The sequence below is a fragment of the Fukomys damarensis genome, unplaced genomic scaffold (genome assembly GCF_012274545.1).
Source record: "Fukomys damarensis isolate Sample0158 unplaced genomic scaffold, DMR_v1.0_HiC HiC_scaffold_5, whole genome shotgun sequence".
Taxonomy (NCBI): domain Eukaryota; kingdom Metazoa; phylum Chordata; class Mammalia; order Rodentia; family Bathyergidae; genus Fukomys; species Fukomys damarensis.
In genome coordinates this window covers 66539399-66549653 of record NW_022900917.1, presented here as the reverse complement: position 1 = coordinate 66549653, position 10255 = coordinate 66539399, and the positions used below count along the sequence as shown (strand labels likewise).

At 59.7% G+C, this 10255-nt stretch overlaps 1 protein-coding gene across 26 annotated transcripts in view; it reads right to left on the bottom strand.

Annotated features, from left to right (window-relative positions):
* Plec (plectin) overlaps positions 1-10255 on the bottom strand; it is a 66171-nt gene that overhangs the window by 19440 nt on the left and 36476 nt on the right. For 6 of the 26 annotated variants that reach the window (XM_033760829.1, XM_010630579.3, XM_010630585.1 and 3 more), the window contains 13 exons: positions 4644-4705; positions 4463-4477; positions 4229-4318; positions 3813-3848; positions 3206-3283; positions 3035-3127; positions 1936-2102; positions 1241-1356; positions 1056-1162; positions 864-983; positions 698-793; positions 383-510; positions 34-127 (listed from right to left, as the gene is read on the bottom strand). In XM_033760829.1, the coding sequence (XP_033616720.1) occupies positions 34-127; positions 383-510; positions 698-793; positions 864-983; positions 1056-1162; positions 1241-1356; positions 1936-2102; positions 3035-3127; positions 3206-3283; positions 3813-3848; positions 4229-4318; positions 4463-4477; positions 4644-4705 (1202 nt within the window). Of the gene's footprint in view, positions 1-33; positions 128-382; positions 511-697; positions 794-863; positions 984-1055; positions 1163-1240; positions 1357-1935; positions 2103-3034; positions 3128-3205; positions 3284-3812; positions 3849-4228; positions 4319-4462; positions 4478-4643; positions 4706-5366; positions 5646-8241; positions 8434-9746; positions 10011-10255 lie in introns of those variants that run through there. The other 20 variants (XM_033760830.1, XM_010630589.1, XM_010630596.3 and 17 more) reach the window with 13 other exon arrangements.

Below are 10255 nucleotides of genomic sequence, written 5' to 3'. Positions count from 1 at the left end.
CCCCTCCCTCCTCCCCTTGCCCCTCCCCCTCACCGACTGCAACAGGGTGTCGGCCTGATTCAGCTGCTCTTCGCAGAGCCCCGCCTCCATCTGTAACTTGCTCACAATGCGCTGAAGACACTCCAGCCTGCAACCCAGTGTACCCCTGAGACCTGTGGTGGCAGGGTGCAGGGGCCCACCACACGCTGCCTGTGAGCAACTCTCCTCAGCTCCAACCTCCCTGCTTGCCTGGGGCCTGATGTCTTGCTGGCCTAGGGCAAGAGAGCTTGGGTTCCCCAGTCTGGAGGGGGGGGGGATTTCCTCCCCAAGCAGTGACTCACCCTGGGGTGGCTCCCCAGCAACCACAAGGCCCCACCCACTGCCAATTCCCCGAACCGCCCACCTCTCAAACTCGCTCCGCAGTTGCTTCTCCCTCTCCAGGATGGCCACATGCAGCTTGCCCCACTCCTTCTCCACGTCCAGGGGGTGATAGCCAGGGGGTACCTTGAGCTGACCTGCTTGCACTGCACCCTAGGAGCAGGGACAGAACTCAGCCCCAGGTTATAGATAGTAGGCATGCCAGGACCTCAGGCTCCCAGCCCACCTAACCTAGAACAGCCCTCATACCAAAAGCTCAGAAGGCACTGGAGAGGCGGGATGCCCAACTTATTTGTGTTGGAGACACTTTACCCACCACCCCAAGGGACACCTCACTCACCTCGAGGGACTGGTAGATGCCTTTGGACCGGTTCTTGTCAGCCTCCTTGGCTGGAAGCTCTGTCTCCTTAAATTTCAGGAACTGGCACCACAGGATCTGAGGGGATAGGGATGTCAGAAGCCATGCCAGAATCGGCAGAAGGCCCTGGCCATGTCAGCAGGCCTACCTCTATCTCTTCAAAGCTGGAGGGGAATTTTCGCTCCTCAAAGGCAGCAGTGTGGTGCCGGATCCACTGTAGTAGCAGCAGAACCAGCTCCCGGTACTCCTGCCAGCGGAGCTGCAGTTCCTGTGGGCACAAGAGCAGTCAGAGGCCAAGAGGGCTGGATCTGTCTCCCACTGTCCCCAGGCCACTACTCACATTGGCCCTCACCCCATCCTGTGCACCAGGCACACGGGGCATGGCATCATAAAGAGACGAGACGTAGGTGATGATGGACTTTTCATCAGGCTGTGGCACGTCGACATCTGCAGGGAAAGGCAGGGTCAGAGGGGTCTGTGCAGCCTCAGAGAGGGGAAAGGAGGAAAAAGGCCAGTAGCTTGTACCCTCAGGGTCCAGGAGCCGAGTCACGCCCAGGTCACGCTCCGCCACAGAGAAGGCCTGGTCCAGGTTCTCCAGGTTGGTCTGGAGATACACTTTATTCATGTCAATGAGCATAGGTCTGTGGACAAAGGAGCAGGTGAGGCAGGCTGGTCGGGGGCAATGAGACCCACTGATAGACTAGCACAAGGCAAACTCCTCCACATAACCTGATAAACATGAAGCCCTGACCCAACATCCGTTCCTCTAATACTCCCAAACCTGCCCACATGGGCAGACTTGAAAGGATCCTGATGTTCCCACTCCCCAAGAGCCCAGGGGGCCTGCAGGCTTGTTGCCCTGAGCAGAGGGTACAATCAGCCTGGGCTCCTTGCAGCCTGCCCACCTGCCAAGCCCTTCTAAGGCATCTGTGTGAGCAGAACCTGCACTGAACCTCTCCCCTGCCTGGCCCCACCTCCATGCCCCAAGGCCTTAAGGACCTGGAGGCTTTTCTGAAGATCCAGGAACAAAAAGGGCCCAGGAGGAGCTGGGCCCTGCTCCCCGGCACCTCCCAGAGGTAGGCTGGCTGGCACTCATTCCCCAGGGCACTAAATTCTTGTCAGTAGAAGACATCCTGCCACCCTCTTGGCCCTAACTTGTTCGAAGATGCCCCAGCTGGGGTGCCTCCAACTCAGTTCCTTCTGCCTCCCAGGCCACGTACTTGTGCCGGTGGATGATGGCATTGAAGAGGCGGCCGTCACGCCAGCTGGAGGTGAAGTTGTCACAGCGCAGGCCCTGGTAGCCCTCTACCATGCGCTGAGACCAGAGCAGCAGCTTCTCTTTGGCTGTCATGTCCTCCGACTGCCCACTCACCTGGATATCTGAGATCTACCCCACACAAGGGATAGAAGGCAAAATCTGAGTCCTGGCCACCCACATGCCCAGCTGTCCATCCCTACCAGGCACCCCTGGCAACCTGAATATGGGTAGGGGTGGCTCAGCACCCCGCCCAGGGTCACCAGGCCTCAGTTGAAGCAGCTCCCACGCCAGGGAGCCACTGGGAGCCACCATTATCTCAGTGCCACAAACCCAAGCCACTCTAAATCAGAACCCTCAACTTCGACTACTATTACATGATGGGGGGGTGACCCCAGCCTGGGCTCCCCTAGTGTACCCTGCACTCCCAGTGGCTGGCACAGAGTAGCTAGTGGGCAGTAGGCCTAAGAACTGAGATCCTCGAAGCTGGCCCAGAACACATAGGCCTAGAAAAGGCTGTTGCGTCAAGGGCAGGGAATGTCAAGGACCTCTGTGGTTGCAAGCAGGAGGGGTATCTCTGGGGGGTGGGCAAAGCGTGTACATCTGGAACTTCATCCATCTAGGCCTGGGTCCACTGTGAGCACACCCTTCAGCGTGTCCCTAGCTATCTGTATGAGGGCCTGTCAGCTGTGTGACTCAGCTGCCATGCCAGCCTGGCTCTCCTGCTCAGATCTCAGATTTGTGGCTTCCTGTGTGGCCAGCACAAGCAACGGGTGAGTCAGCCAGGACAGCCCCTGCAGCTCTAGAAGCTTCCCCTAGGATAGCCAGCAGGGCACAGTTCCTCTAAGGAGGCTCTGTGGTCCCTACCCAGCTAGGGCCAAAGGGCACAGGATAAGCAAGTCTTGGAAAGGCCTGGGACCTTGGGCCACAGACCCAGTATAGGACCAGGGCTGGCAGGAAAGGTTCCAGGCACCACCATTCCAAGGGTGATACCTCCAGGCCACATGCAGCCAGAAAGTGGGCCAGCCTGCCACCCTAGAAAATCCTGGGGATAACCACTCTACCTGGAAGTGCAGGATGATGGTCCAGATCAGGCCAAGGGTCAGCTTGGGGTTGCCATCAGCGATATCATCATTCCTGATATTCACCAGCTTCACCTGTGAGCAAGTGGCACTAAGTCATAGGCCACAGGGTAGCAGCTCACAGAGGGGGACTGGGGACTGGGAGAGCCTTACCTGGCGGTGCCGGAGGTAGTCCAGGGCAATCTGGACATTCTGCAGCTTGTGGAAGCGCATCCTCCCCTTTTCCCGGGGCTGAGACGAGGCATGGCATGGTCAGTGTGCATACAGCAGCTGCTGTTCACAGGCCCCACCCCTCAATACCCACCAAAGCAGCTGCAGCAAATGAACCAAGGGTCTTCCCCAATGGGACGTAGCCCCTCCTACATCCCAGGTTCACCCACCGCAGCTAGAACAGGGAGGTCACTAGCCTACAGGACAGGCCCAGGCCCAGCAGGGTTTTGGGAAGCCAGTAACCCAGGCTGTGGGAAAGAAGGGGGTAGAGAAGAAACAATAGCCAGGAAGCTGTGGGTGGAGGACAGTGGCACTGGAGGGGATCTTCCTGCCTCCTGCCTGGCAATGATGTCCACTGCAGCTTCTGGTGGGTCCCAGCCCCAGCCCCAGGCAGAGCAGCAGGCAGGACCATAGACAGCTTGATGCAAAACCATCCGCCCACCCCAGAGCCAGATGTGGGTTGGGCTGGATTGGCCACCAGCCCCAGGTGAGGTAGGCTCCACATCTCAGAGAGCCCATGTGCCGCCACTCACCAGGCACAACCACTCACCAGGCGCAAGCTCCTGATTATGTCCCGCTCCCTCGGCTGCCCAACCAGAGCAGAGCAAAGGGTAAAGGGCAGAGATCAAGATTCAGAGTCCAAGCAGCAGAGAAACCAAAGCAGAGCAGAGCATGAGGTTACTGTGTTAAGCCTCCAATGCAGAGGACAGCAAGGGCCAGAGTAGCCTATGGCAAGGGCATCATGGCCACCCCCAGGCCAGGTCCTCCATGTGATACAGAAACCTTGGACCAAGAGGTGCAGGGGGCGGCAGGGCGAAAGGCCAGGCTGCTTCCAGGGAAAAGGCAGGAAGGGTCAAGCTAGACACAAATAGGTAGTCAGGAAAGGGGGTCAAGGAGGGGAGACAAGCAGGGTGTCAGTGAGACACAGGCAGGGCTGGGTGGGTGTGTACGCTTGTGCGCACATACCAAGCTGTCCCCAGAGAGGACCTCCAGCAGGGAGATGAGGTTGTGGCCATCTCGGAGGTCTTCATACAGGTCACTGATATGCCTCTGGGCCTGTGAGGAAAATGGGGCTAGAGTGACCACAGATCCTCTATAGTCACCAACAGCCGAAGAAAGGCAGAGCAAAGTGCTAGGCACATCCCCAGAAAGAAAAAGGAAAGGGCACAGAATATACCCTTGTCCTATACAGGTACCTACCTCTGCCCTCCAGTGCTACAGCAGAGCCAGGAGATCAGAAGGAAGAGGAGCAAAAGGAGCAAGCGTGGGAGAAGACAGAAAATAACAGGTTTCAGAGATGAAAGGGGAGCTCAGCAGTGTGAGAACAGGGGGCGGGGGGCATGGGCTGGGGTCACCTCCCCCATAAGCAGCCACCACCAACCTTGATGAGGTGTTTGTTGACCCACTTGGTGAAGGTTTTCTTCTGGACACGGTCCCGCTCATCTGGAAAAGAAAAGGTCAGTTTACCTGGGACTTGAGAGAAGGTTAGGGAAGCTCTAGAGTGACCACCAGGAAGACAAAGAGGCCTGGCCAGACAATCCTACCTAAAAAAGACTAGAAGCAGCCCCAGCTTCAGGGCCCTTCCAGATCACAGTGACCTAAGTAAGCCCCCTTCCCCCCAGCTCACAGTCAGTCTGGCCAAGGCAGCAGAGACCAAGGCTCACAGGCCCAGCCAGCTCTGGCCTAGGCAGGGGATTAGGCCCCTGCTCAGCTCCACATTGTCTCCCAAGATGGGAGGGTCTAGAGCCGCAGCACCTAGAGTCCATGGTTTATAAGTCCCACAAGTCAAGGCCTGCCCCACCCCACATGCTTTTTCCCAGGCTAAGCAGAGGAACTGCAGGGCCAGGCCAGCCAAGTGCTACAAGAGGAGCTATGTCCTGACACAGCAGTGGGTTCTCCCCAGGGCCCAGAGACTCCTGTGGCCCTGGCCCCACACTCAAGGCTCAGAGACCAATCTACACTGGCCCCTTATTACAATCTGTCCCCTAAACCCAGACCCCTCAGTCTGGGCCCCCACCCCACCCTAGCCAACGCTTCCTGCTAGAGGAAGCAGCTGGCCCTTCCTGCCACAGAGACCCACCCTGCCCAGCGGGGTGCCCGCTACCTTTTTTCCCCTCGGAGGCCCTAAGCACAGCCAGGTAGAGATTGTCCTCTGAGTTGGTTCTCTTGCCACCTAGGTTCTCAGGTTCTGGCACACGGAGTCGGTGCTGAGACATGGTGCTGTCCCCACCCCTTCGTCACTCTGTCCCTCTGCCCTCAGGCGCTGTGCTCTGGGCACCTCTGGGTGGCACACCAGCTACTGAAGGCTGGGGCTGAGCTAGAAGTTCACACTGCAGAGGCTCAGCTCAGAGCTTCAGTCGCAGCAGCCACTCCCTGCCAGCTATACTCCCCAGCAAGGAGGACCCACCTCTGAGCCCCACCCTGCTTTGCCCGGCCCCCCAGGGGGGAGTGTCCCAGCAGGCAAGAGGAAGGCAGCCCCTCCCCCATGGTCACGCCCTGGGCCCACCAGAAACAGGAAACCAGGGTTTCCTCAGTCACTCTGCCCACAGCAGTAGGACACGGGGTTCGGGGGGGGGGGACCTGACACTGGCACCAGGATAGCAGAAGAAGACACACCATCCTCAAGGCCACCCAGAAGGACTCCTCATCACAGGGAGGGGAAAGGGGGACCACCCCTCAATCACACAGAAGAATGCCTGAGTGTGTCTAGGGCCCAGAACTGAGGCCACACCTATTTTCAAAGAACACTCCTGCTATCCCTTCAGCCAACCCACTTCCCTGCCAGGCCTGACTCCAGAAGGAACCCCCGACCTGTAGAACACTTGGGTGGTGGTGGTGGGGCAATTATCCTAAACCACATCTCCGAATGGCACTGAGAAGTGACCAGGTCCTATCCCTCATCCCCCACCCCTGCTGGCCTCTTTTGGCCCCTACTCCAGGGCCAGCCTGGCCCCCTAGAAGCACCTAGGGGCAGGGCAAACCTAGCCCAAGTCCAGGCCAGCCGGGCAGAGCACACCTCGAAAAAGCAGCACATAGCTGAGCAGTGACTCATCTGAGCAGGACCGCCCAGCCTGAACTGCAGGGCACCTCCCCAAGGAGGAGTGCAGAAGCAAAGGGGAGCACCCAAGGGGGCACAGCCACTGAGTCAGAGCTGGGGAGGGAACCCTGGCACTGTGACTCACTAGAAAAGGAAGTGGAACCTGGGAGCTGGTTGGGTAGGGGGCAGTTTGCAGACAGGTGGGGCTCAGAGTAGCAGCTGTTCGGGTTGTAAAGGTAGAGGATCTGGACAAAGGGCACAAGAGTCCTGGAAAACAGGCTCGCATGCTCAGGGCCTCTGGCTCCTTCAGGTCAGTGAAGGAAGCCACCTATGGCCTGCCTCTGGGACTGCAGAGCCGGCTCTACCACCACAGGAAAAATGCACCACCCTACCACAAGAATTTTCCAGGCCATGCTTCTGGCTTGATTCGATCCAGCTGTGCGCTGAAAACAACACCCCCCCCACACCCCTTTCCACAGTGCCTCCAGGCTTCTCTGTTCCAGGAAAAACACCACCCCATCCCTGCCCCCTCTAGCCAGGAGAGGGCACCAAAACTCCAAGGGAGGGAGAGTTTGAGCCAGCAGAGGGGTTTAAGGGCCCACTCCAAACTGAAGGGCACAATCTGTTCCAAGGACCCTGCCAAGTGTCTTACACTGCCTCCCATTTCTGAGGGTACTCCTCAGCTCCAATAGGACACCCTCCTCTGCTCACAGTCTGGCTCAGCAGCCTCTAGGATCCTATCAAACATCAACTCCTCACCCTCCAGAGGCCCTCCAAAATCTCAAATCTGACCCCACATTGATCAGTACTCTTGAGTACACGTTCCTGAACACGTGTGCCTGAGAGTATCTCACACCTCCCACCCAGGCTGGGGGTTGCAGAAACGCTGGCTGCCTCTCCAGGAGTGGGCCACTTGCCTTTCCATGTCACGAAGCCCACTCTACTGAGAAGGTGCAGAACACAGCAAGAGTAGGCTGTCATACTGCCATGGGGCACAGGCTCCACAGATTCCTGGGAGTGAGCCAGGCAGTGAGCAAAGAGAACACCGGAAGCAGCTGAACCTGGGGAAGCCATACATAAGCAGCTCCTGGTCTCCAGCTCAGCCCCTTCTCCAGCCTTCTCTCTGCCAACCAACAGGCTTCCAAGAATACTGCACCAGGTATGGGGGTTAGGACTCGGATACTGCAACTCCAAGCCACTTCCAGCACCACAAATTCCAGTCTGGGCCTCTGGGAGCCTTCCTACCTCCTTCCTCGGAGCACCTTCCAACCATTCAGACCTCAAACCCCGCATCCTCTCTCTACCAGTCCTGCCCCCCACCGCAAGCACGCGCGCCGCGGCACTTGGCTGTGCATAACCTTACCCCATCGTCTCAGACCAATGGGCAATTCCTCCCTGCCTGGTAGGGTCCCCATTTATCCCCAACGCGGCCATGCCCCTTCTTCAAACGCTGCTGCACACTTCCATAGATTCTCCCATCTGTCAGGGACACCCCAGGAAACCTTCCTACACACTTGTCTGACCCCTGCCCTGCAAAGGCAGCTGACCCTCCGCACCACCCCAGACACAGGGTAGGAGCTGCCCACCGCCCTGTGGGAGTACCGCTGCCCCCTTCTACAAATGAAGAAATAGGTTAGCCAGTGCTGGGAAGGACACTGCAAGACTGGGAGGGTGCCCCGCGGGGTAGGAGTCCGCAGAAATCCTGAAGTCCCGCCCGCCCGGGGCGTCTCCCAGTCCTGGCAGCCAGCGCCTGGGCCTGGCACCGGGAAACCGCACAAGCGCTCTGCCCCGCCCACTTCCCATCCCCCTTCTCCAGAACGAACTCTTTTCCTCTTCAGGTGTTTCCGGAGCGCGGAAGGGAGGCTGCACCTGAGCCAGGACCCAGCCCTGTCACGGCCCCTGCAGATAAAAAGCCCGAGGTCCCTTAGGCCCGGGCACCCACCGATACAGCACAGCTGCCTGAAAAGGAAGCCCCGCCGCGCGCGCTCGCAGCCCGCATCAAGCCAGCACGGCCGCTGTAGCACGGCCTCCCTACGCGAAGGGAAGGCGCCACCCGCAGCCATGGATCCGTCTCGGATCCCCGCTTCAGCCCACGCAGGAGGCTGGTTCAGCTCTCAAGTCCTCCCCAACCCGTCAGCTCGGAGGCCCAAGAACCTGCCCCCGTAGGCGCCCCGCTCCGCCCCTGGCTGGCTGGGAAGCCGCGCCCCAGCCCGTGGTGTTGGTAGTGCACCCCGCCCACGCCCAGTGTTCGGGTTGGGAGCTGCCCCACCCAGGAGCGAGTGACTTGGGCCTGGGAACTCCCCCAGGGGACCCAGGTTCATCCTCGCTCAGAAAATTCCCCTAGATCTTGGTGAGGGGCGCTGACAGCCAGGTGTGTAGTAGGTGCATGGGACCACGAGCAGAGCCAGGCAAGAATAGAACCGAGGTGTCCAAGCCATGTCTGGTACTCCAGGGCAGCAAGCGAGCCAGAAGAGGAGCCAAGGGGAAACCCCTTCCCCACTTGGGAACAGGCGAGAAAAGTGGGCCAGGGAAGGAAAGATGGCAACTGATCCCTAAGCAAAAACCGCCGAGAAGCAGCAGCCCTCGGCCTGAGCATTACGTTAACGTCCCTGCTTGCAGCTGAGTCACTGGCTCGGGGGAGCTCTTGGGCCATCCTGGGAAGCCCCATCCTAGCTCAGCCTCAATCTGGTAGACTGTCCTGGAAGCTGAGACCCATTAAACCCGCTAGGGGGCAGCCCCACCACACCCCTGCTTGAGTCCTGGCCTGAGACAAGCGCCCCATTAAGACAGTCCCTCTGGCCAGAAACTCTGGGGCCTCCGGTCTCCATTCACTTCGGCCCCGCCCTGTCCTGTGCTGGGCCTAGCCGCCTCGGGACCATAGCCCAAAAACTGGTGACTTTGAGCAGGGGCGGGCAGGTCAGGGCACCGCCTGGCTGCCTGCCCTGGGGCTGGTCCTGGGTACTGGCGGAGGACACTCAGGCACCTGCCTCACCTCGAAGCTCAACCCCATGCTGTGGGTGGAGAGGCCTGGACAGGCCCGCCCCCACCACAGGTCAGCCTGTTCACCTGCCACTGCAGTTCCTGCTCTCATTGTCCTGGCGGTGGCAGCTGGGGAGGGATCTTCCTGGAGGAGGCAGGAGATCCTAAACCTCAGACCTGCAACTCGGAGCTGAGCCCCAGCCTCTCCACCCTCCTATCCCTGACCAGCCCCAGGCTGATGAAGGCCACGGAGCCCCCACTACCGCCAACACTCTGGGCAGGGTCTTCGATGCAGGTGGGGGGGGTTCACTCGAAAAACACTGCATGTGCAGCTCAGGGGCAGGAAGAGGAGGGCGTGGGGAAGGTGAGGGGCGGGAGGAAGGCGGACCCTCCGCCCCTGCCCCGCCCCCAATCCTCTGGCAGAAGCCTGGCCGATGACTGTGCTCTGGCTGAAGCAAGGGTGCTTACCTTGCTTGTCCTGCACCCGTTGACGCCCCCTGCGCCAGTGCCACACGGCAGCCAGGGTGACGATGTGGCCCACAACCACTAGGGAGGGAAATAGGCTGCCCGACGGCTCCATGGCTGCCACACAGAGCCTGCCTGTGTGTGCCAGGAGCCGTCGTAGAGGGCAAGCAAGGGGATGCCCTGGGACCGGGACACCCTGCCTTCCGCGACCGCCCTACTGCACTCCTCACACCGTCTGTCAGCAGCCGCCTGGGACAACGTCCTGTCCCTGCACCAATTCCTCCTGCCCAGCCTCCCCCGCCCTCCTCCCTCCCACACTCTCCACACAGCCGCTCAGCTGTCCCTGCGCAGAGCAGTCGACGCTCAAGGTTAGCTGGAACCTTAACCCCTGCCTACCCACAGCCACACCCGCCAGGAGGAGGGGCCTGCAGCAGCAAGGGCCAGGCTACTGGCCCCAGCACAGTCTGGGGGCTCCACTGGAATTCCCCTTGAGGAAAGCCCACCCAGCTGCT